The sequence below is a fragment of the Diabrotica undecimpunctata genome, chromosome 1 (assembly GCF_040954645.1).
Source record: "Diabrotica undecimpunctata isolate CICGRU chromosome 1, icDiaUnde3, whole genome shotgun sequence".
Classification (NCBI taxonomy): Eukaryota; Metazoa; Arthropoda; class Insecta; order Coleoptera; family Chrysomelidae; genus Diabrotica; species Diabrotica undecimpunctata.
In genome coordinates this window covers 204552090-204579883 of record NC_092803.1, presented here as the reverse complement: position 1 = coordinate 204579883, position 27794 = coordinate 204552090, and the positions used below count along the sequence as shown (strand labels likewise).

The window sequence follows — 27794 nt, the reverse complement described above, 5'->3', positions numbered from 1 at the left end:
TAATTGAGGCTGGTGTGACTTCGCGACCTCTAATATTTCTACCAAGCATGTCCCAAACGTGCTCTATTGGGTTCAGATCTGGCGAACACGCTGGCCAGTTCATTTTATTAATACCAACTTCCTCTAAATATTGCGTGACACACATTGCAGAGTGGGTCGCGCATTATCTTGCATTAATAGAAAATCATCAACGAACTCTCAATAAATACAAATCCAGTTTGCGCCTCTCGGGAATATTCGGGATATTCCAGCCCATACCATCACCGAACCCTCTCCATGGGTAACGCGGGGACTGAAAGCGCACTCCGCAAATCTCTCTCCAGTTCTACGCCATACTAGTTTCCCCCACCGGAATAATGAAGACAGTATCTCGACTCATCCGTAAAAAGAACATTACTCCATTGTCCTAAATTCCAATGTAAATGTTCCCTGGAAAATTGTAGTCTAGCCACTCTTGCCGTGGAAGTAATTTGGGCCCAGTTGCTGGTGTGCAACTTTGTAAACCAAATTCATGTAATCTTCGACGAACTTAAAAATAAATACACTTACATTATTGCCTCGAACCTCTTGAAACTGATTTCTTGTTTGCACCGCTGTTAAATGACGATCCCGCAAAGCGTTGACTCGTATAAAAAGATCATCTAAAGCGGTAGTTTTGCGCTTCCTGCCACTTCTCGCTTTACGCTTGTTTGTTCCAGTTCATATAAAATGTTCCACTACCCTTTGGTAGAGCGATGAGTGTGTAGTACTCTAGCCACATATTCATAATTTCGCCCATCTTCAACCAGAGCAACGGCTTTTGCACAATCTTCGACATTAACACTTTCACTGCCATGAGAAGCATACCGTGATGCACGGGTAATATGACTTTACAGCCACGAGAATCAAATATCGATTCTCACGCATCACAAATTATAAAAGCTGCGAGAAGCAGTTTTGGTCTCTCATATCAATGTATCGTTAATGCAGTTTAAAAATAGACGGCTGTAAGCAACAGAAACTCTATTTGGCCTCTGAAATATGTTAACCAATGTTTGATTCTCACAGCCTGAAAAGTGGGTTACTGATAAAAACTGTATACTCAAGTCAACTATTATTTATTTATTTTTTAACGAAAATTATCATTTTCATACATTTTTATTTTAATAAGAAATTAACAAAATCTTTATTTATTAATAAAAATTGCAAAATTTTAAAAGTTACGTTTATTTTGTACATTTGTGTATTTCAAAAAAACAACTCAAACAATAATGCTTATTACATTGTGTACAAAGATGTCTTGACTGAGGAGTTTTCAATTGAGCGTTTTTTCGTCCAGTTTTAGCAATATTTTCATAACAAACAACACACCTTCGACGATTACTGGAACCTACGTCTTCCAACAAATGACTGTCGTTAGGATTAGGGTTTTGTTGAATGGACTTTACTAGGCTTACTACAAAGTTCTCTTTGAATTTTGTTAGTCATTTTTTCATTTGAAACTTCTTGGTGTAATATATACGAATTTACTAACGTAGTACCCACAAGCAGTTCAATTGCTAACTTTCTATACCACTTTACTCCCTTTCTCAATGAGGTGGTGTATGTTTTCATTTGGTCAGACATATCGATGTATATTTTATGTTTATTGTAGTCAGTTACAACTTTTGGCTTTTGGCTGTCTTCTGTGAGTTCGGCAGTGTGTTTTGTACTTAGAGTATAAACATCGCGTTTGTCTTTCCATTTTTGAATCACCACTCCTGTATTACTTTCAGCTGCAACTGTTTGTCCTTTTTGCAATTTTGTATCAATTATATGTTTGGGATTTAATTTTCGGTTGATTCTCAGAGTTCCAACCAAATGAGTGTTTCTGTTCTGTAATTTATGGGCTAGAGAAATACTGGTGTAATAATTATCTGTATAAATTGTACGTCCCTTATCCAGTAGGTTATTAGACAAAGTCAGTACTACATTTTCAGAGGACGATTGATTTGGTAGTTTATCCTTGCCACAATAAATTTGGAAGTTATAGGTGTATCCTTTTTCAATGCATAATTTGTACAGTTTTATACCAAATTTATGTCTTTTATTACTAATATATTGCCGAAAACTCAACCGTCCTCTAAATGGTATTAATGATTCGTCTATACATATATTCTCTTTGGGAACAACATGTTTTTGAAAATTTTTTATCAACAGGTTTGTCAAAGGAGAAATTTTTTGTAATCTATCATCTGTTATTATTTCGTTGTTATGAAAATGCCATGTCTTGAGTAATAATTGGAAACGGTTGCGAGGCATCAAATTTTTCATTTTATTATCGTACAGACTACTTTTAGACCAATAACTTTCAATTGTAGGAAAACGACATAAGCCCATCCAAATCAAGATCCCAATAAAACATTTTATTTCCTCAACATTTGTATCACGCCATTCAGAAATTCTAGCATGGGGTAATTTTACAGTACTTTTTAGCTGATTTGCATACCTGTTTGTTTCCGTCACCATTAATTCCAATACCTCGTCAGTAAGAAATAACTCATAAAAATTTAAAGGACCTTTATCAAAATATTCACCGTGTAGTTCTGCTTTTACACCAACATCTATTTCAGTGAAATCAAATAATTTCATATACTGTCCACTCACGTCTTTCCACGATAAATTCGCACTATTATCAATGTGTTCACTTTCTTTATCCTCATCTTCACTTTCTTCTAAATTATTTTCAATAACATTATTTATTGTTTCCATTACACTATCAGATATATTTCTTGATGTGCCAGAAGTACTTGGTTGATTTATTAATTTTATTTTTTTTTTAATTGGTTCATTATCTAAAGAACTATCAGAATTACTAGGGAGAAACTCATCATCAGAATCTTCAAATGGTTCATTATCTTCATCTGAAAGATATTCCTGCCACAGACGATTTAATTTTTCTTGTTCTTTTTCGTAATTCATTTTCACAGTATAAAGATTTACACAAAATACTCAGAGAAATCGACTAACACCTACGGGCTAACGCTTGGAAATGAATAATATCCATTTATAGCGAAATTTGCGAAAATGCATTTTTGCAAGAAATGACTCATCTTGTGGGAATGGGCATAAAATTGTAATAACCGATATCAGATAACAAGACAGCGTGAATTATATGGACTTGTTTTTGTGTGAATCGGCATATGATGCACACGGCTGTAATAAACGATATCAGCCAACAAGGCCGCGTGAATCATATGGTGATTCTCATCTCTAACAAACGCAAAGTAACGTTTTTTTGAAAAGAAACGTGTAAATATATGCTTAGTTTTTAATTGTGTGTGTATATAGAGGGGAAAATATTTACGGCCAGAAGGACCCTCTTTTTCTTACTATGGTGGCAGTGTAAGTGTTAAGAACCATGATCAATCATAGGTAAACAAAATGTAAGTGTCAATATGACATAATGATAACAGTCACTAAAGCCACCTCGTCGTATTACAAAAATAACTCCAAAATAATCATAATTAAAAAAATCCTAAATTATGGGTGGCAAATTCATTTGGCTCTAAAAAATGAACCAAGGCATATTTTGACAGGAAACAAAAAACACAATGCTTAGGAGACATGGTTGCAATCGAAAAATAAGGTTTTTGTCTTCTTTCTGTCATTAGCTGTTTAGTTTCATTGCTTATTTTGTCTTCTTTAGTCCTTGTTTTCTTTGCGACCTGTAGTTCTGCTGCGAGAAGGTTTTTATTTATGTTTTTATTAATCTCGTCAATTTGATCTTGATTATGTGAAGGATCAGATTCGAACTTATCCGCTAAGACCTCTCGGAATTGCTCTTCATTTGTTCTTAGTTTAAAGGCATCTATACTTGTTGTTTTTTTTTTAACCTTTTTCTCTCTTCTTTCATTTATATTTATTTATTTTTGCTCTAACTATACGATGGTCACTACCTGTTGTTACGTTGTTTATTGTTGTGATGTCTTCAAATATTCCCTTGTTGTTTGAGAGAAAATAGTCTATTTCATTGTTGGTAATTCCGTTAGGTGCGACCCATGTCCACTTTCTCCACTTAATCCGTACAATAAGTCAAATATAAAATTTTATTTTATATTCCAAAGTAGAGGTAATAGGCATCAATTAACATTGATATTCTCTTTTTTCTTGTTAATAGAACCAGATGATTCAGTTTTACAGATGATAGAATATTATCATATTTATTTTTTCAATAAATATTGATGTTCATTCAAAATATTTCATTAATTACCTTACCTAATGCAGCCATCTATTATTTGACTACATTTGAATGATCAAAGTACACATATTCACAATTCTAAGAACTTAATGCCTAGAATTTTGAAATTAGGTGCTGTTAAAATGTCAAAATCAAATTAATGTCTAGCTGCGGTCACTGAATAGTTTACACCTTCATTTTTACATTGTAATACTGTAAAATCGCAGTATCGTGTGGATTTGCTAAATGTCAAAAATCTCGTGCATATTAAAAAATAGAATAAAAACTACTAAACGGGTCCAAAATGTCTAGAACACATTTGAATGACGGGCAAAAAAACAAGAGCAATTGCCAACTCAAACCATTTTCACTCTATAAGGAGTAAATTTTAATGTAAAATTTGCATTAGAGGTAAAAATTCAAAAAATCTGTTACTAGATATTATGGAAGGGTTCCAAGATTATGTAGCTATTCAATCGCCACAGCTGTACATTCTCTGAAGCTATATTAATCTCCTTGCATTGGCTGTATACATAGGCTGTTGTAGACAACTTTATCCTGTCAGTGTTTGACATAAGTCAGTGTCACTGTCAAGTTATACTCCTATTGTTTTGTTTGGACTATATGCAATTTTATGCTGATTTAAACCTTATCATATAGGTTTGCTTTCTTATGTCACTAAGATTTTAGTAGCTTACCAACTTAGTACAGCTAATATAAATACTTACTTGTATTACTTCTAAAGACACTTGTTGATTCAGAGTAGGCTTCATAAGAGGAGCCCTAGCAATCGCAGGTTGCGATATTTGATGGTTTAACACAATGGGTTGTTGAGTGTGTTGAATCTGTTTTTCAATAACAATACCATCAGTTATAGCATTTTCAACAAAGAATATTTGCTGACCTTCCGTAGTCCTTATGGTACCATCTTTGATAAGAGTATATTGGGGAGTTTGTATCTGAATGGGCTGTTGAATAATGGACTGCTGTACAATCTGGGTTTGTACAATTTGGTTAGGGATCTATTGAAAATTAAATATTTAGCAATTAGGAAAACTCAAAAGGTTTGTCTTATTTGATTATTAAAATGTATAAATGTACCTGTTGTGATGGAAGCTGGACTTGAGTATTATCTGGAGTAATGACGTATTGAACAGTAGAATCTTCAATATTAGAGAAAAAGTGTTGCTCTGGATTCTTGTTACTATTATTTAAGACTTCAAAGTACTGTGGCTGTGCCATAATGATAAAATTACAGTATAGGGCACATGGTATTATTCTACCAAGTTACCCTTTGCAGACTGGATAATTTTCTATATTTAATTATACTCCTTAGAATTTAGATAGTGATAATTCTAGAACAAAGAAGCTACATGAATTTAAGTTATAAAAATATTTACAAATGAATGAATTTTTTTAACTACACTTCAATGATGATTTTAAGTAGTGAAGTTCTATATTATAAAGACTTATCATTAATTTACTGAACTTGTAGGAATCAATTACAAATAAGTATCAGCTAATTCTTCTTCTTCTTCTACTTCTTGGAGATCTTTTGATTTGTTTAATTCTGAAGCTGCCTCTGGTTAATTTCCTGGGAGGTAGATTGCCAACTATCCCTCCATCTTTTAGGTGGTCTTCCGGGAGGTCTTGAACCGGGCGGGTTGTTTTCTAGGGCAATTTTTGGGAGTATATTCTCATCCATTCGTCTTACATGATTGTACCACATCCTCTTACGCTGCCTTCCCCATCTTACAATATCTTGAATTTTGCACTGCTCTCTGACATTTGTATTTCTCACCCTGTCTCTTCTTGTTTTGCCCACTATTGTTCTTAGGGTTTTCATTTCGACAACCCTTAGCATCTGTTTCATTTTGTTGGTATCTTCGCGCAATTCTATCCCATATATCATGATCGGTCATATGCAAGTCTTGTAGCTAATTTTACTATCTGTGCGTATATATGGATTTGACCACTCATACACTTTTTAAGTGGGCATATGAGCGTTCTGCGTAGCATTGATCAAGTTAATAGCTAAATTTTATTTACAAACCGTACAAAAAACTCTCAACAGTTAAGTATTAGCAGTAGTAGCCCAAAGAAATATTAAATTATAAAATTCTTTGTATTGTTTTTTAAACAAATATGGAACATTTTTTGATGTCTTCCATTTTGTTTCAATTTGATGGGCACTTTTCCTAATGGATAGGCAGGTTTTGACCGCAAAATGATACCAATTTTTCCAAGCTGTTGTAGCTGAAATGTGTGTTTGAAGGCGCCATCTATAAACTCGGAAGCAGTAACAATTTGCTGATATTGAAGAGTACTTTTGCATTGCATGCTGAAATTCTGGAAGCAGCTTTTCTTATATAAAGTAGGCCACCAATCTTTAAAATTAATCACATCTTCTGTTTTTATTTCTTTAAACAAAAATTTTCTTATGCTGCTAGTTATAACCATTTCTGTTATTTGATGGACCATAAAAATTATATAGAATTTTCTCATGTTTCTCTTTACAGTTGCAAAATCCCTATCACAGGTGAGAAAGGAATGTACTCTAACTGGAAAATAGTGTGTAATTTTCTAAAATCTACCACTGATCATTAGAGAAAGGGGCATGCAAATGAGTGTGTGATTTTTATTTTATCCCCAGCAGTTTTCTACCTTCTCCTTAATGGCGAATAAACATTCTAGAAGTATTGTCTTTGATATTGTGGATACAGCATACAGAGGCTGTTAATTGTTGATATTTGGTGTAAAATTTGTAACCGCATATGTCCAGGACTCATGTGGTTTCTGCTGATTACCAAATAAATATCACATTGACTACTATATAGGTTATATAAGGAGATTGTTATTTTGCTGTAGTGTGATTTAATTACATTTGTATACTCATATTCTTCCAAAAACCTGATGTAGAGAAAAATGGACATGTGTTGGTTCTGCATACAGCGATTAAATTTTACACGAAAATTTTCTTTCCATCATCCAGTTTTTAAAATATCTAATAAATACGAAAGTATATAGGTACATACATAGAAAAAAAAGTGTGAATTGGATGAAATAATAAAATATGCATGTGCTTTTATAATATTATGTAAAAATGTACACTCCTGAAATAATCCAGTAGGATGAAATACATTCCCATCCAATTATAAGTCATTGTAATCTAGGTCGGTACTTAATTTCAAGAATAAAGCAGTTTTGCTTGGTATCCCAGTTGCTACAACTTACAAAGGTAATGGCTAAATCCCATTAATTTTCAAAATGAAATTAGTTTAAATACAATATCATATGGCAGTTTTGTTCCATATGCTTTAAAAATGTCATTTCTATCAAAACAAGTAGATGTATTGAAATGAAACTATAGGATGTAAGGAATAACTAGTGTCTATGTTAGAACAAAAATGGTAAGAAAGATGTGTTTATTAGCTCTAGCATAAAAAAACATTATTCTTTGAATATATACTTATATTTAGCAACACCAACAATGTTTTTGGTTCAATTAAGAGATTGGACAAAAGCTATGGATCATAGAAGTAATCCAGTAGAAACTACTGTAGCAAATATTTAGTAAGACATTAAGATGTGTAAAAGAGAACATTAATAGAATGACTGGATTTTACATAGTTTACTTGCTGACTTGCTTACATTAGATACCATCATATTACATACCATCTTCAGCTACAATTTATATTTATGATGGAGCTCATAACACCAATTGTTTAAGGTATATGGAAGTTATATCACATTAATAATCTAGTGAACATAACCCCAAACAATAAATATATACATGAGATGACAAGAAAAATAGGACTAAAGGAAGCAAAATTATATCAAATTCAAGAGTTTAACTTTGAACAGACAAATTATCATGCACTGAATTATAACCTAAATGTCGCAACTCCTTGTTTCTATTTCAGTTCAAAGCTACTGTAAGATATATCTACTACGAATATGTTGCTTCAAATTCATCCACTACCACTAAATATTAAGATTTTGATGCATAAATTCCTCACATCTTCGTTTTTATCTTTAGTATATCAAAAAATTACCTAAAATCATGAACTGTTTCTACCTCTAATGGGTATTTGAAAGCACTTACTTGATTTACTTGTCTGTTCTAGCAATTGCCAACAACACTTATTTTAAGCAATATGTTTTATAATTATCTTCTAATTGTAAATTTTAGGATTATATCTTCTTTGTATTACAAACGAAGCAGATACGTACACACTTGCAAAATATAACAGGATACAGATCGACCAACGGCAAAATGGCGTGTTGACTGATGAGCTTGCGGCTTACACTTCAGAGTAATTCCGTTCAATAATTTTGTGACGCAATATAATAAAAGTTAAAAAGTCTTATTTAGTTACTAGACGTTTGAAAAATATATGATATGTAAATGAATATAATAAAAAGGATTCTTAACGTTAAATGAAGCCCATTAAAAACTGTGTTATTGTAGAATGTGTGCAGCGTTGCCGGATCTTCGGGCTATAATTTCACATGCATCTATTAAAAGGCGGCAAATTTAAAGAGATTCATATCAACCAATAAAGTTTTACTACGTGGTCACATGATATACTTCATTCATTGTATTGGTTTAAAGTTGTTTAGATGTAACCATGGCAACCGGTATAAGTCTCATCTTATTGGTTGAGCCCAATTCAATTGATCTAACCAAAATTTGACCAAATTGATTTGTCGTCTTTCTTGTGCTATATGCTGGCAACGTGGTAAAAAGAGCAAGACAAATGATTAATTACGGAATGGGTTAGGTCACGCAATGGAGATGTTCTAATACTCGGTTGTGCACATTTACTCTAGAATATAAGATAATATTGTATAATAATTATTGTTTCTGTCGCATTTCGTTTTTAAATGCTATTTACAATTAATATGAGTTTATTGCTATTATAAAAATGTTCTACTGTTTTCATTCCTTGATTGAAGGCAACTGAAGTTAGATTTAGACTTTGATTACAATGATTTGGTTATTCGATGCTAGATGGCATTTTTCCGATATCACAAACTCTAATTAACAAACAAAATTGGAAATTTTGTTTGGGATTGTAATGTGGTATATCTTATAAGAGATGCGATAATCAAAAATCCACAAAGCTCAATATTAAATCTGGCATATCAGCGTCAAAAACAATCATATGGTGATATGAGGGCGCTTCATAAGCGACGTAACCTTGAAATATGAAGACATAAGTGACATTTACATTTAATAAGTTAACATCTTATATCTTATTAAGAAAAAATAAGTATACTTGTTAAAGGTCTAAAACAATAAAAGTTATTGTTTTTCAATGCACAAACTAAAAGCACTTAAATCAAGTAATAGAATATCGCTGCCTTAAATTATTTGAGTACTGTGGTGTCTTTATTTCAATTTCAATGCGTTACATATACAGGGTGTGAGAAAAGAAGCGGGACGTTCTAATATTTTGCGAAATTTACATCGGATAAAAAAACCAAAAAGACACCTAATATTTTTCAAAGATCTATAGGATTACATTAGACACGACCCACACCCCGATCCACTGAGGGTGGGGTGGGAGCAACTTTATAATCTTAAATGGAAAACTCACATGTTTTATTGCTGATTCGGATTTTGCGTAAAAAAGTAACCAAATTGTATCTGAATTATTTTTCCGATTCGCAATAGATGACGCTGTAATCACAGAAAAACGTACACAGATCAGAAGTCTGCAAACTAATTTTTATGATCGTGAATAGGGTAGAGTGGGGCACATTCGGCCTGGAGGCAGATTCAGCCACTGCAAATAAAATTTTAAATAAGCAGAATTTTGCGCCGAATTTTCGCTAGAAATGTAGCAACAATCCATCTTCACTTTAGTTGTTGGTATTTCTGCAATAAACAGCGTCCAAATATTTGTTTTGTTTTTAAGTGCGTTTTTTTCAAGCTAAAGGCACAGTATATTGCTTATAAAGAATCTAAAGGTAAGTTTTTAAAAAATATATATTTTATGTGATTTAGATAGTTGCTGTTCACATATTTTTGTAAAAATTTGCTCATATTAGGTTGAAAATCTCTAGTTTCAGAATATGCACTGACATAACCTCTAACTTTGACCAGAAAGTCACAATAAATTTTTCATGCTTACAAAGTCAGGTGGGGTACTTTCGGCCGGCCTAACGGGGTACATTCGGCAGTGGCCGATCGTGCCCCACACTAATTTAGTAGTAGTTTTAGTGAATATTTTGATATTTTTTTGTATTGCAGATGGTAAGAAAGTAAGAAAAAAAAAAAGAGCGAGCAAATATAAGTGAGCAGCGTTTAAAAGATGCTCTACAAAATATCTTTTCAAGAAATATGTCCCAAAGAGAGGCAGCAAAAACGTTTAATTTAAAAAAACAAACTTTGCAATCTCTCATGAAAAAAATATTAAGAATAATGACAGTTGAAGAATTTTTACAAAAGTGTGAGGATGATGGATACGAGAGCGAAAATGCAATAGTAGGTTAGAAACTCTGAAAGTGAATATAAAAGTGAACCCTCCTCGAAAATATTGAAGTAAGTCAGAAGTTGTAAGGGCAATCAAACAGATCAAATGGAGAAAAGCACCAGGCCCAGACGACATACACATAGAGGTTCTAACAATGTTGAGTGAAGACAATATAGACGCCTTGGTAGATCTTTTTAATGACATTTATGTTTTTTTTTTATTTTTAGTTTTTTGAAAAAACGTGATTCTTAATCAAAAGTTCTGAATGATATAATACTTAGAATATAATCATCAGATATTACATTTTTCAGTCATATAAGAGGTTTGTCAAAAAGTATGAATTTTATGTAAGAGTTAACAATTTCCACATTTTACATTTTTTGACAAACCGCGTATATTACATGAGAAAATTTAATATTTTATGGTTGTATTTTAGGTTTTAGAACATACAGAACTCTTAATAAAGAATAAATTTTTTCATAAAACTAAAAATAAAAAATTTCCCATATGATGCAGACTTAATTGGACACACTGTATATATATATATATATATATATATATATATATATATATATATATATATATATATATATATATTGTGTGGTCGTATCCTCTTGTTACCAAAAAAAAAATATTTTTAACTCTTTTACTTTATAAGAACCATGCCCATAATAAAAAAAACCACCAGATTTAAGCAAATAAGAAATATATTAACATTAATTAAATACAAACAAAATAAACTTTACAAAATGTAGAATACATGTTTTTTCTTCGATCACTTTCACTCGTAATTCTTTGCTTTTGACATTTTGGTTAAAAGTTTAGCAGCCACATAGAATTATCTACTTTTTTCCTCTTCTTTCTAGAGTATATTTAGTGTATTGATAAAATTTATCAATAAAAATATTTTTGTATAAATATATTAAGGTACTTCTCTTATAAAAAAGGTTGTTTTGGAACTATAAGGTTCATGAATGAGGGCATTTTCTGATCTGTATTGCAATGCAATGAAGTTTTCACTCATTTTGAAGTTATTTTTACAAGTGTTTGTCTTTTATTGGAGGGGCTCACTCGAGTGGCTTTCACCAATGTTGCATATTTAATTGACAAAGAGGACTTACATTTTTGCCTCCTTCATGAACCTCTTGGAAACAAGGGAGTAAAGGTGAAAAAAAAAAAATGTGAGATTCTGTCAAATATTGTACAAAATACTATACACAGGACGCCAAAAAATGTTATTTGCATATTGGAAAATGATGAAACAAATGTACAGAAATGTTTTCTATAGAGAAAATATTATATAATTTGTTGGTAGAATATTTTGTGTGGAAAATAAGATTTATATTAAATATGTTGGGTTATAATGCTAGGAAAATAAAAGAGGTTGCTGTATGTATATTTTAAAAAAGAAACAGTTTTATTTTTGCATTTTGATTCCTAAAATAACTGAAATTAAAAAAAAAACAAATACATCCCGATCCAAAAACTAGTTCTATATTTCTTATAATCTCAAATTACCAATATCATCTTTGCATATATTAGTTAACACAAATATTTTCATTGATAAGTTTCATAATCTCCAGCAAAATGGCTGATAAATTAATCGAAGCTTAGAATATAAAATAAATCATAATATTTTTATTGTCCATATCACTTAAGAGCAGCAGTTCTATTCGGCTTGTCTCAATCTGGCCAATCGTTGGGTCAGTTCGTCCTGTTCGTGAACAACTGTAGAGGTGCTCACTGCGGAGCTTTGAGGTCCTTCTGGCAGTTCCATGTTCAATTCCAATCTAAGACAAAAACAAACATCAGAATGAGTGAATCTAAAACTAGCACAATATATACAAGAGACAGACGGATATGTCATTCGGTAGCAGATCTACCAGTAGACTGCATGAATGGGGACTTCTAAATATAATTATTTGAAAAAAAAATCCTACAATAAAACTATTTAACATTTTTTAAATCTTTAACTTCCAATGAATCATATCATAATTAAACTTCCTTAAATAGTTTGTAATAAATCAATAAATGTAAACCCATCTTCTTCTTAGATTTGTATGGTCCATTTATGGACATAGACCTCTCTCAATTCCTATTTATTCCAAAAATATTTTTGATGCCATCTACCCTTCTCATCTGTGGTCTTCTTTAGGTCACATTTGTCCTTTTTTTAGTAGAAGTATTACTAGACTATCTATTAAAAAGATCCGTTAGTATTGGGGTTGTTAAAAAGCTCTGCAATTATACTGCCATGTCCTGGAGCTTTATTATTTTTTAGCTCTTTCCATTTACAATCCCTCTATATTTGGTACTACCTCTGATCCCAAGTTATTTATTTTTCTCTTGACATTCTCTTTTGTAGGTTCATAAGACTGGCTTTGCGAGCTCAGGTTTTGTAGAAGTCTTCACTTATCTTTGTTCTAAACATTTTAAGCCTCTCTTGTGTTCTATGACTTGCTCTATCCTTGTTCCATTTTTTGATATCACATGATACTTTGGTGAACATTTTAGTTCTTTTCTTTTTTAGTTTTATTTAGTTTTATGTATTCTTGAGTATGTCATTTGTTTCTGTTCCATGGCAAAATATGAAAAAAGTCTACAAACTTGTTTCCCATACTGCGGTATAACAGACTATGTAATTTTTATTCAAAAATTAGGGGGCTTGTCTAAACGCCAATGTGAATTTAGGAAACAGAAATCTGTTCTAGATGCAGTCAGTAGAATCAGAGAAGTAACTGCCACCTGTGGTTGCTGGCCTTCTTTTTGAACATAAAAAGGTAACTGCGTGAGCTGGGGAGTAATAACTGGAATTGTAGAAAAATTGAAAGTATCCCCAGACCTGAACTAAGAGCTCTCCTAATTCAAGCATTTTATAGACGAAAAATCACTTTATCTATGAAAATAAATGATGAGTGTTATTATAAACATATAAATAGTAATGAACATGAAGATACTACATAAAAATAAGATAATATACATACCCAGCTTCATCAGCTACTTGTTGCATAAGTGAATCGACATCATTTTGAGGTACAAGTGTGGTAGTAGTTTGACCCATGGTATTTTCTAGTACATCCGTTTGCACACCCAGATCTTCGAATTGTTGCTCAAACTTATCCATAACTTGAGATATCTTCTCCAAATTCATACTCTTCATAGCCACATCCATGGCTTTCACAACTCCGGCCATGGAATTGGTAACTTTCCTAGTGGTAACAGCTGACTGGATCTTACTAGCTACAGCATCTACCCTAGCAGACATTCGTAAGTAATTGACGGATTGATTTTTTTGTCGAATTGCATTTTCAGCATGTATCCTAGCTACTTCCATGTTTCCTTTTTGGATTGCTTGTTTGGTTTTGGCCTTTTCTTGCTTCTCCTCCTTTTCGCATCTCTTGGAGTTTCTTTCTAGTTCTTTCACAGCAAATTTCAGGTTGAAGAGGTGCTCTAAGAAAGATTAAGGAAAATACTGATGTATGCAAACAAAATAATATTGCTTCACTTTTTGTTGTAAAGTAAAGTACCTACCAGAAAATCAAATGGCAAGGAATCAAAATTACTTTTACAAGTGGGTATATTAGCTGCAAAGAATCCTGTTACCAAATCAATGTTGGTGAGAAGGTGGTTGGTGGCAAGGAATGTTTTAAGATAAACAAAACTACCAAACAAAACATATTCCACTCTTACCAACTTGTGACCCCAGTCATTACAAATTGATTTTTCAATCAAACCCAAAAATACATCAATATGTACCAAAACAAATGTAATAAAATCATGGTTATCCAATCATTATACATCATCATCTTTGGTTCAACAATCATTTGTGGAACCTGACATGCTCTAAGATTCATCACTACTCTGTTCGGTTTCTGGTGACATGTTGCCATCTTCTGATTTTTTAAGTCAGTCTTTCAACTCCATCTAAGCACAAATTTAGTGACAATTATTTTACATTAAAATGTAATAAACACACCATTTAAAATAGCTAGCAAACATCAGACAAATGTGTAAGGTTGAATTATGAAATAAAAATCATAGACAAGTCAAAACTACCCAATAAAAGAGACTGAGATGGTTGTGCAGAAAGAAATAAAATTTATTTTCTTTCTGCCAAGTTTCAAGGCTGAAATTTTGTGATCCACAGTCAACAGAGAGAAATTGAACTTTTGTGATAAACTAATCTTGTACTAGTCACAATATGTTCTTTTAATATTAAGCCAAATGACCCATATAGGTTATGGAACCCCTAACGTTCAAGATGCTTTAAAAATTGGTTTATGTATTTTTGTCCATAGATCAGTCAATAAATGGGAGATTATTAGTATATTTTTAAAAGCTAATATATTCTAAAAGAAATTAGAGCTACCCAACTAAATAATCATTTGAGGAATTTTTCCTTGGCGTATTAAATTTTAACGTTTCCTTGAAGACTAACAAAATAAGAGTAAAAAGTATCAATCTATAACAGACTGTATTAACAGTCATACGTAACAGTAAAAGTTCTTTCATAATTATCATCACATCTTTCATACTCCCCCTCATTAAAAGTGGCAAAAAAACTTGTTTTTCTCAACAATGAATCATCTTTTATCTATCCAAATCATGTATAAATCCCATGAATTAAATCTTTATGACTCTGTCCTTGGACAATATTGATAATTCATATACTATAGACAAGACATGAAAATGTTGACAAATTGCCTTTTGTACTTTTACATGAAGACGTCCCTGTTTGACATTGATCTAGACAAATAAGTAGAGACTAAAAACAAGCATTAATTCATCAAAAAGGATACTTTCCATAGCAGTTGAAGACATTTCATTACCCATATTCTATGTTTTTTAATATTGCTTTTTAGTAAAAAGGTGTGTTATTATTTCTTGAAGATTTGTACTCTGTTACTTAGTTTTATGATTAATCTTCACCAACTTCCACTGAAACTATAAAATCACTTTTTAAAACAGCAGATAATAGTTATAAACTTAAAAATCTATATAATCAACAAATTTCTCGAATTCTTAAAACTGAAAATGACATCATTGACAGAAATGAATCATTTGAAATTTGAAGGATTCGTTTAATTCTGGTGCACGTCAGAGCAGGTAATATCTCTCAATGACAATTTTTTCACTATTTTGATTGGATCTTTTTAAAATCCTATAAATATGATTGATAACGTTAACCGACAGTTAAATCTGCGTTCAACTTTTTAGTTGTAGTTATATTTAAAGGTATGGTTAGTTTGTTGGATGTGCTCTAATAGTCCTAGAGAAATAAATCAATTTTAAGACTAATAAATAACTTCTAATAAAGTTAAATTATAACACTTATTTTTATTAGTTATTAAAAATGTATCTAAATAAGTTAATAAATGAGTTATTGTAAATTAAAAAATAATATTCTACTAGCACACTAGCACCATCTACTATCAACAAGTGAAGTAGTTGATGACAGCAGTTTCCTGGATTTATAAATTCAATGTTTACAAGAATATAAGCTATAAGGAGTATTATTGGTATTATTTTATGAAGTTTTTAAAATCCAAAAACCTGTGAATTTACATATAAAACTTAGTTATGAGATCTATGAAATAATTTTTGAAGGGATTATATTGCGTATATTTAAGATATAAATTGGTATAAATGCATGTAAGATAAGTGAAACAGTACACGGTATAATATACCACAAACCATAGTATGGTTTGTGGACGGTACTGTAAACTAGAGCGGAGCTTCATACTGTTTTCTATATTTTTAAAACTTAAATAATATATTTAAAATTAAATAAAATAATTTTATTATTTATTTTTTTATATTTTGAACAAATTCAATAAATCATTATGTTTGCTCCGAACGCCACCTGTTAACGTATTAACAAAGCATACGTTGTTTACTTATGACAAACCTGTTAAATTCAGACCAAATATTATTAATACAATATAAATAAATATCATTTGATAGTAAATTTAATTATATAAACAAAATAATATGTTTAAAAATAATAATTGTATTTATATCAAATTATATGATGAGAAGAACCGCTATTGTTCTCCGTAACCCGTGACGACGCCATCTTGTGGCGCTAGTTCGGTAAAAAAAAGTAATACAACATGAGTATAGATGCTTCGCTTCAAAAAGGATTTCGCTATCTTCTATAAGTTTTTGAAAATATTTAATAAAAACATTTGTTAGCTTTACTGAGTTATAGGTAAATAAAATTAAAATACCAATGTATAATGGAACCAAGGAAAAGTATATCTTTGTGTCATTTCTTCATCTTAATAACAGTCTAGTCGTCAGAGATTTGGCCTCTAAAAATCATACCATCAAGCTGAATTTGGCTGAGAATGCCAATTTTGGAACCCCAAAAGATGCAAAAATGTTTACCATTCCTACTCCGGGCTTTCCTGTAAAACCCAGCCCTCTTAGGCGAGAATTGTAATCGCCTGGCAGTACTCGAGCTGAGCGCATTGTTACCTGTTTTCGAAGGTCTCTCTTGAAATTCCAAGACTCGCCTGCATAAAGCGACTAAATGACATCAATACAAAAATATTCAGTTTTAATTTCCCATTTAAAACGTCCCGAAATATGATGGAAATTATAAGTTATAGATGTTTTTGCATAGCTGCACTCTTCACTTTTAAATCTCATTGATTTTTGTTGACAGGACGCTCTGATCAAAAGATATCGAATTTTTACTGTTTAGTTGATCCATATTTTATTTAATATGGATCATCTACAAAAGAAAACAGATAGCCAAAAACCTTGGATGACTCAAGAAATACTGGAAATCATGGAACAAAGAAGAAAATATAGAAACAAAAACCCAAATAAGTACAGAGAAAAACATAAATTAAAAAGGAACAAAATAAAAGAGGCTAAGGAAAAGTGGATGAGGGAAACATTCATTGAAGTAGAAGAATTGCAGAAAAAGCATGATCATTATAATTTACATAAAAAAATGAAAGAATTATCGGGACAATTACGAACAAATACACCTAACCGATTAATTGTCAAAAAAAGCAATAAACTTATCAATAACCCAGTTGAAATCAAACAAGTATGGACTAAATATATTGAAGATCTTTTCATGGACACAAGAACGGAACCAACTCAAATTGATAACGAGAAAGCTCCAATAATGTTAAAATATGAAGTCCAACATGCTATAAATAACTCAAAATCTGGCAGAGCCCTAGGCCAGATGAAGTTCACATCGAACTGATTAAACTTATAGACGAAGAAAATTTAAGTGCAATAACTATACTCTTTAACTACATATACAAATCTGGTGAGATACCTACAGAATGGCTGCTATCGGCCTTTGTTCCGCTACCAAAAACCAAGAACCTTAAACACTGTAATGACTATAGATTAATCAGCACACTTATTAAAAACATTTTTAAAGATTATACATGCAAGAATATTCAGAAAGTGTGAAGCGGATATTAATAATAGACAGTTTGGTTTTCGCAACGGCTTCGGAACAGTGGAAGCTCTGTATAGTTTTACAACTATTGCCCAAAAATGTCGAGACCAACAAAAAGATCTTTTAGTTGCGTTTATAGACTATGAGAAAGCTTTCGACAAAGTTAAATATAACATTCTCATTGAATGTCTTAAAAGTAAAGGACTCGACAAAAATGACATTAACATAGTGAGAAATCTCTATTGGAACCAACAGGTTGTGGTAACATTAGAGGGAAATAGCACGGATGCGCAACAGATAAGTAGAGGAGTGAGACAGGGCTGTGTATCTTCACCATTACTAATTAATATATTCCGAAGAGTTATTTACGCAAGCACTTGAAAACTGTTTAGAAGGGATCAAGATAAATAGTAAAAAAATAAATAACATCCGTAATGCTGACGGTACAGTTATTATCGCTGAAAGTGAAACAGGCCTGGAGACGATACTAAACACAATTTGTGATACTGGGGAACAGTTTGGTTTAACAATAAACATAAGGAAAACAAAACCCATGGTTATCAGTAAGAGGGGCAAAGTCATTACAAGGATCCAGATAAAAAACCAAAATATTGAGCAAGTGGACAAAATGAAATACTTAGGGGTCTGGATTATGGAAGATCTGAATCCGAAATCAGAAATTCGCTCAATAATAGAGCAATCAAGAGCAGCCTTTTGAAGATGAGGAAATGTCTGAGTAACCAAAGACTTAATCTGCAAATCCGATATCGGATGGTAAAATGTTATATCCACTCTATTCTTCTTTATAGTGTCGAAGCCTGAACTGTTAATGTTGACTTAATGAGAAAACTGGAAGCTCTTGAAATGTGGCTTTTTAGGAGAATTTTTAAGATACCATGGACCGATCATATTACGAACGAAATATTGTTGCACAGAATGGGAAGAGACAGAGACAACTTTTGACCAACATTAAAAGGCGAAAGACAGCATATTTGGGACACATACTTAGAAATGACAAGTACGAGTTGTTGCAGCTGATTATGATGGGTAAAATCAAAGGAAAAAGGGGTCCTGGTAGATAACAAATATCCTGGCTGAAAAACATTCGCGACTGGACCGGGTTAAACACACAGACGCTCTTAAGAAAAGCAGAAGATAGAGACGAATTTGCAATGGTTATAGCCAACCTTCATTAGTGGAGACGGCACTAGAAGAAGAAGAAGAAGATATTTTATTTAAAAAATTTATATTCAACATCGACGGTAGGTTCAAGTGTTGTTTCTGAGAAAATGGTTCATTTTACACAAAAAGTGCTGATAAACATTTTCGTTCAAAATTATCTCAGCCACATTTCTTGTTCGAAATATTTTTTTCTACGGCGTATAGATTCTTGGAAAATCGATATTTTCCGTTTTCCCCCCTACGAGAGGGAGTTTTAGAGAGAAAGGATAGGAGTGGCAAACTTTTTTCCACCTTTGAGTGGTATCAAAATTGACATCCACGGCAAAATCCAGCTTGTTCGTCCCGTTTTTAGAGATCAGATGTCTGACGACTGCACTAACGGGTATAAAGGCAAACCGAATTATGATGATGATGATTACGAACTACTCTAATTGTAAAATTAGTTTTACTAGGTTTCCAAAGTTTTACTGTGGAACTGTATTTTTTTTTTGTATAGTCTATTTGCTGTGTTTTGTTTTATATACAGTTTAACCATCTTTAATTTAGGTTCTTGTAATATTAGATCTTGTAATGTTAGGTAATATTAGAGTGACCTCGTAAAATAATAAATAAATAAATAAATAAATAAATAAATAAATAAATAAATAAATAAATAAATAAATAAATAAATAAATAAATAAATAAATAAATAAATAAATAAATAAATAAATAAATAAATAAATAAATAAATAAATAAATAAATAAATAAATAAATAAATAAATAAATAAATAAATAAATAAATAAATAAATAAATAAATAAATAAATAAATAAATAAATAAATAAATAAATAAATAAATAAATAAATAAATAAATAAATAAATAAATAAATAAATAAATAAATAAATAAATAAATAAATAAATAAATAAATAAATAAATAAATAAATAAATAAATAAATAAATAAATAAATAAATAAATAAATAAATAAATAAATAAATAAATAAATAAATAAATAAATAAATAAATAAATAAATAAATAAATAAATAAATAAATAAATAAATAAATAAATAAATAAATAAATAAATAAATAAATAAATAAATAAATAAATAAATAAATAAATAAATAAATAAATAAATAAATAAATAAATCAATAATACACTAGATACACACCGCACAAATGTCTCAATATTGACAGAACTCGACATCAATACTAGGCTTACCAAAATCATCAACCAAAATATATTGAGGTACTTTGGACACATTACCAGACGAATGGAATGCATGGAGAGGTTGGTGGTTGAAGGCAAGGTAGATCGTAAAGAACCCGAGGAAGATCGCCACTCCGATGGTCAGACCAAATAAAGTGCGCTACCGGTTACTCTCTGTCTGAGGCAGCACACCGCGTCCAGGAGAGAGAAGAATGGATAGCAACTATTCGTCAAATACCATAACGTCACCACGAAGGATAAAGGATAGAGGATGAGGACCAAGAGATAAAAAGCAGAATACAACAAATCGGTAATTTGCGAATGACCTTAAACTTACGCTCAGATACATCATCATCATTCTGGATTTACAACTCTGCGTGGGTCCCAGCCTCCTCAAGAATTTCGCTCCAGTCGTCCTATCTATCGCCTTTCTCCGCCAAGCACGTATTCCCATATGTCTCATGTCTTCATTGATGTTATCAAGGAACCTTTTTCTGGGTCTTCCTCTTCTTCTCTGACCAATGGGTCTATCAAGGAGCGTTTTCCTAGCTTTTCTAGCATTTTGTTCCATCCGCATTACATGCCCTATCCACCTCAGACGTCCTATCTTAATATATTTTATGACATCTGGTTCCTGGTATATTCTATAAAGTTAGATGTTGTATCGCCTTCTTTACACTCCATTGTCATTTACTGCTCCATAGATTCGCCTTAGTACTTTTTTTTTGAAACATCTTAACATGTTTCATTACTTTTTGTTAGAGTTCAGTTAATCATATGTTAGAACTGGGCGTGTTATTGTTTTGTAGTTGTGAGTTTTATTTTTGTATTTCTCGATATAATTGTGGAGTTAAGGAGGAGATTAAGCTCAAGATATTATCTATTGGCCATGCAAATTCTGCGGTTGATCTCTGCGGTAGTATTATTTTTAGTGTTAAAGAGCGCTCCAAGGTATACAAATGCGTTCACTGCTTCAATGACGTCGTTTTCTATAACAAGTGGTCATAGGATTTGTGGTTGCGTGCTTATTTTCATATACTTTGTTTTATTGGTGTTTATTATTAAACCCATTTTTGTAGCTAATTCTTTTAATGCTACATTGATTTATTATATATTGAACCAATAGTTGTGATATGTGACTTACTATACAGGATATAGTCTTCCTGGCGCAGCCCGTTATTTGTTTTAAAAAGTTTAGGCAGTTCCCCCTGAATTCGTACTCTACATTCAACTTTTTAAAGAGCTAGTTTTGTTAAATTTACCAACTGATTTGGTATTCCTAGCTCTTTCATTGCTTTAAACATTTCTCTTCTATTCCCAGAATCGAAGGCTGCTTTTTAGTCTTAAAATATGTGATGAGTATCAATGCCACATTCCAGTGTTTATTCTAAAATTTGTTTCAGGGTTGCAATCTGATGAATTGTGGATTTACCACCTCTGAAACCAGCCTGGTATTTTCCTGCTATCCGTTCTGCATATGGTGCCAAACGGTAACATAGTACTGTGGAATATATTTTATACGCTGCATTTAAAAGCTTAAGTCCTCTGTGGTTAGAGCATTCAAAGATATCTCCTTTTTTGTGTATGGAGCAAAGTATTCCAATATTCCAATCATTGGGGAGGGATTTCTGTGTCCATATTTCTTCTATAAGCTGCTGTAATGCCATTATGGCTAGTTTTTTAACTGGATCTTTATTTTCAAGAAGCATTGGTGGTTCCTCTTCCCTCTCGTCCGTTCCTCTTACCTTATCTCTTTCGTCTTTCAGGTTTTCTTCTTCTTCCTCTATATTAAGTGCCTAGTTAAACTACTCCATCCATCTATTCAATATATCTTTCTTTGTTGTTAATAGGCCCGCAATTCTGACTTCTGCATTGTCTTGTGATTGCCTTGAATTCTTTTCTGTTGATGTTAACTTTCTTATAGAATGCTCTGAATTCTTTCTCCCTGTTGAAGGGTATCCAATCCAAAACAAAAGTCGAGGACATAGCACCAAAAATTGCCAAAATTAAATGGAGCTTCGCGGGCCACACTGCTAGACAAAAAGACCAACGTTGGAATACTACAATACAACATTGGAGACCTTACGAAAGTAAACGATCAAGAGGAAGACCACAGATGAGATGGGTTAATGATATTAAAAGAATAGCCGGAAGAAATTGGAAATATGTTGCTCAGGATAGAGACCGATGGAAGGAGTTGGGAGAGGCCTATGTCCAAACATGGACGACAGAAAGCTAAGAAGAAGAAGAAGAAGTTGAGGTTTTCTATATATTTAAGTCCTTATTTAGATGATTTCATTTTTTTGTTTTGTGTATCCCCTTTTTTCCCTTCTTTTTGTCTGGTAATTCTCTACACTCGTTTTAGTTCGTCTGGTAAGCATCTTTCTGTAGGGTTTAATTTTTTTCTTTTGTTGCATTCTTGCATTCATCGTCAAACCAATGATTTTTACGGGCACAAATTTCTGTTCCTATTCCATCTTTCGCTGCTGCTTCAATGTCTTCCTTTATTCTGGTCCAGTAGACGTCTATATCCGCCTGGGCTTCTTCATTTACATTTTGATTCCTTAGCCTGTTAGTGATGTTCAGATAAAGCATGATTCAACATTATGTATATAGTATCCTGCTATATGACATGAAAGCATGTACATTGGAAATTAGTACAGTGTCAAGACTGGAAAACTTTGAGAGCATATGCACTCAACATCTCAATTCAGAGATATCTATTTCATACTAGCATATGTATATACTTCGACGATTGGTATGTTCGAATACAAAAGTATATTGATCTTAAAGGCAAATACTTAAAAAAAAATAAAGTCGATTTTTCTTCTATTATTTGGGTAAAACTCGTGTACGCCTTGTGCCCTGTTATAATAAAACAAAGAAGATTTGGAAGCTCGTATATCTTTTGCGATTTTGTCAAGTACGCCCATGATGTATTATATTAAACTGACAGACACTGAACAGATTCATAATTTTAGGTCAACACTCATTTTGTTTAAGTTTTCAGAATTTAATTTCGAATTTTGCGCCTCACTTCGACGGCCGGGCGAAGTTTCGTGTGGGGTGGGCCCGTCATCATCGGTCAAACTTTAGTCTCTATTAAAAGTTTCAATAAAATGACACGTAGAATATGAATGGTTTATTCATGAAAGAAAAGTTTCAGGGAAATCAGAATAATGGACAAGCATTTTCGATAGAAAGTTTTTGTTTAATTTTGAGTGACATTTCGTGTGCTGATAATTAGAGGCCTTTTATGATACGTTAACCATCTATTTATCCGTATTAAAACTTTGCAGACAATTTTGATGCTTCGGGGTTCTATATTTTAATATGTTTTGCCGAATGTGTTTATTTTAACGCCGTGACGGATTAAATTTGCTTTGATTACTTTGATATTTCAATTATTGTAATTAGTCTGTCATCAGAATAGATAAACGATATACTATGTGATATTCTAGTTTTTCGAAAAAGTGATAAGAGGCAAAAAAGTTTTAAAAATAATTTGTTAAACTAATGATGCCATAAAATTCATTTGATCTGAATGTACTCAAAAGTTTGGGGGGATTTAGGGCTGCACATACCCCTTAAAATTTTTCTGTGCGCTTAGATTTTGTTGTTTTTTTTTATGAAAAATGCTTTCAGAACAAGAAAGTAACGTGTCCATTTTTATTACAAAATGTCAAGTAATTTAGGAGATAATGCAAAAAAAATTTTTATTTTGTAACTTCAAAGGGCTGCAACTTTTTTTGTGTACACTTTTGTACTAAGGTAAGTTGAAGAAGAACATGTTACGCCACATTTTTTTTAAATAAACTTCATTTCTTTATAAAGATGTGTTTTTTTCCTGTAAAATAATAAATGTTTATGTATTTCAATGACTAACACAATCAAATAACAAAAGTTATGGTTTTCTAAAGTTAACTCAATATTTTTAAGATTTTTTAAAAACTTTAAACCTTAATATCTCAGCTTTCATATTTTGTGGCTTACCATTATGTTGCAACAAGGTCTTCAATTATTCTTTTCTTATTTATGTTTGAATATGGTCGGTTTTGTATAAACATTTTAATTTTATTCCGCAAGATGGTGCTACGTGTATATATAATACCCGAGTATCACTAAATATAACCTATATTTTGGAGTACGATTATGAACATTAAAAGTCGAATTAATTAAATTGAGCGAAATCATTTTTTTACACATTTTTCTCTGAAACGTTTGAGTAAGAGTTTCAAAAATGAAGAGTGGTGCTATTATTTCAACGATCAATGGTTTGTATATATTGGTGACAACAGATGGCGCAATAGACATGTTTTGTAAAATTATTTAAAATGTATATGTATGCAATAAATATTTTATTTTTCGGTAAATGTGTTTTCGAATTAGTGTTAATTATTGTATAAAGAGGATAACTTTGACGTTTTGATGTTCAAGTTGTAATCTGCTTTCAAAACATGTTTTAGAAAAATATGTTTTTCTTTGTAATGTTCAGTGGCGTAATTTTTATGTATCTTTCATCGATCACTTCTAGTTTTTCGGTGTTTTGGCAAATCTTTCATATTTTTTCCGTGACAATCCTTGTCTTATTTTACCATATTTTGCTTAGATTTTCCGTCTTGGTATATTGCATTGTTTACGTTTATAGTTTAGTTTCCTTTTTGAGGTTTTGGAACTATTTTAATATTACCTCCTTTATTCAACCTAACGAGCGAGCTAAATAGACGAATCACGTTGGGATGGGCGGCCTATGGAAGAATGAGAGACATTTTTAAAACAAATACCCCAATTCACCTGAAAAGGAAGGCATTTAACCAATGCATCTTACCAGTCTTGACCTACGGAGCAGAGACCCTAACTTTAACGAAAGCTACTGCTGAAAAACTGAGGGTAACACAAAGGCGAATGGAGAGATCAATGCTGGGCCTGACCTTGAAAGATCGCGTGAGAAATGAGGAGATACGCCGACGAACTGGCGTAGACGATATTATACTGCGAATCAATAAACAAAAGTGGAGGTGGGCTGGACATGTTGCTAGAATGGAAGACGGAAGATAAACGAAGAGATTATTGGAGTGGAGACCAAGAGCCGACAAGCGAAGTCGAGGCAGACCACCCACCCGATGGACCGACGACCTAAGGAGAATAGAAACAAACTGGATTGCAGCAGCTAGAGATAGAGAGAACTGGAGACGTTTGGAGGAGGCCTATATCCAACAATGGATGTGAAAATGGGGCTGGATGATGATTCAACCTAACTAAGTTAAACTTAACTATTAGAAGTGAGTTAATATTGGAATTAGCTGAGACAGTGTATAAAAACGCTGAAACGGGTATTTCTTATCGTTCTTTTGAAAGTAAATTCATAATCAACTTTAGTTAAAATAATAACAACAAAGTAAAAACCTACTCATTTTTTAAGTTAAACATATTGCTGTAAGTATTGTAGAAGAAAGCAAATACAAAAAGACGAATGAGGATCATATTGATCACGACACTGATATTAATCCTGAATGTTCTACAGATTGGTTTTTTAATTTCAGAAAGCTTAGAAGAGAATCAAACCAATGGGAATGAAAATGAAATAATTGAGAAGGAAAGCGATGAGGAACCATTTCGTGCAGACTCTGATACTGACCCAGATTACATTCCAACAGAAGAGGAAAACAGTCCTGGAGTAATGATTTAACCTAATAAAAATATAACTGAGGCAACCACAAATAGAAAGAGACGAAATAGGGGCAATATAGAGAGAGTATGTAGGAAAATAATTAGAAACGTTAGTGATTGGGTGGATGAAAAATATAAAACTAGTCTAAATCTGTGACTTGAACATGAAAATTGAAAATAAAAATTAAAGGAAGACAGATAGGTGCACCATGCGCAAACATATGTAGACTAAAATGTGCTACCAAAATAGCTAGAGTACATAGAGACCTTTTTTTCAATGAATTATGGAAGTTAAACTTCCAGATTTGGAGAAAGTGAGATTTTATTGCCCATCATGAGAGACAGGTTCCAAAAAAATAAGTAACTATTGGTGCAAAACAATGGTCTCGAAGAAATTGCTCTCGAGAATATTACTTCTTGATTCGCACTGAAGAACAACTTGTTTGCAAAACTATGTTCTTGCAAATCCTTAACGTTTCAGAAACTTTGATCACTACAGCATTAAGCACTAATCACATAAATCAGTTTCCTGTAGTACCTTCCCATTATACGCGGAAGACTACGACGAAGATGTACGTTGGAGAAGGGCTAAATATCCAGAAAATGTACCGATTGTATAACGAGTATCGTGAACAAAATAACATCACTACAGTTGCCACGTTACCCCAGTATAGAGATATTTTCAATGAATAGTTCAATATTGGGTTCATTAAACCAGAAAAGACCAGTGTACCGTTTGTTCTGTTTTTAATATAGCTGGAGATGCTTCTTCTTCTTCTTTTTCTTGTGCCACTCCTATCGAAGATTGGAAATCATCAAGGCTATCCTGATCTTGTTTACAGCTGACCTAAAGAGTTCATTAGTGGTACAGTTAAACCACTCTCTCAAATTACGCAACCATGACGTTCTTCTACGGCCTGGATTCCGTTATCCTTTTATTTTTCCTTGCATTATATTTTGAAGTAATGCGTATTTATGTCCTCTCATCAGGTGACCCAAATATTCGAGTTTTCTTCGTTTGATCGTTGACAAAATTTCTGGGTCTTTTCCTATTTTTCGCATTACTTCAAAGTTTGTAACTCTTTCAACCCAACTTATCTCCAGCATTCGACGGTAGCACCACACCTCCAAACTTGCAATATTTTTGAAGTTATACTTCTATACCCACGGTCGGCGTTGGAAATTTGCATGAGAGTGAATCTGTGAAACCATTACATATGTAAGATAATGAGTAAGAGAGAGACAGAAGATATATTTTCTCTCTCTTCCTCTCTCGAGAATAAAAATGTTCCTTTTGTATATATATTTAATATAATATATAATATTGTATATATATAAATATATATAATATAATATGTATTAATATTATTATTTATGTGATACGTATTTTAGGCTTTTGTATTTCAAAATAATCACTGTTTTACCGAGAACTGTCAATTTTGAAATCCGTTGGTGTCATGTCTAATTGGCAAATCCTTTACGTGTTTGGTTCATACGCTGGTGGTTGTGAGTTCGAATCCCAATTATGAATTTCCTTTTTTATTTTTGAAATATTTAAAAACCTCACGTTAATCTTATTAAATATATTTAATATACGCAAAAAACATAAATTTATATAATCCGAGTTATAAATACAACAT

General features: G+C 32.1%; 2 protein-coding genes and 1 long non-coding RNA gene across 3 annotated transcripts in view; 1 reads left to right on the top strand and 2 right to left on the bottom strand.

The window, feature by feature from the left end:
• Window positions 1-8694, bottom strand: part of velo (sentrin-specific protease 6 veloren) — a 50613-nt gene extending 41919 nt beyond the window's left edge. Inside the window, exons 1-3 of the mRNA XM_072521036.1 lie at window positions 8304-8694; window positions 5300-5553; window positions 4927-5220 (exon numbers count right to left, since the gene is read on the bottom strand). Of these exons, the coding sequence (XP_072377137.1) occupies window positions 4927-5220; window positions 5300-5440 (435 nt within the window). The 5' untranslated portion in view covers window positions 5441-5553; window positions 8304-8694. The remainder of the gene's footprint in view (window positions 1-4926; window positions 5221-5299; window positions 5554-8303) is intronic.
• Window positions 8695-9809: 1115 nt separating this feature from the next.
• On the top strand, window positions 9810-12148 carry LOC140432882 (uncharacterized). The gene is made up of 2 exons (XR_011949839.1): window positions 9810-10174; window positions 10458-12148. It is a non-coding gene; the product is annotated as an uncharacterized lncRNA (long non-coding RNA).
• Chmp1 (charged multivesicular body protein 1) lies at window positions 11370-15792 on the bottom strand. The gene is made up of 3 exons (XM_072521035.1): window positions 15480-15792; window positions 13665-14130; window positions 11370-12470 (listed from the first exon to the last, which is right to left on the bottom strand). The coding sequence occupies exons 1-3, from the start codon at window positions 15511-15513 to the stop codon at window positions 12350-12352; spliced, it is 621 nt and encodes a 206-aa protein (XP_072377136.1). The 5' UTR covers window positions 15514-15792; the 3' UTR covers window positions 11370-12349.
• Window positions 15793-27794: the final 12002 nt, after the last annotated feature.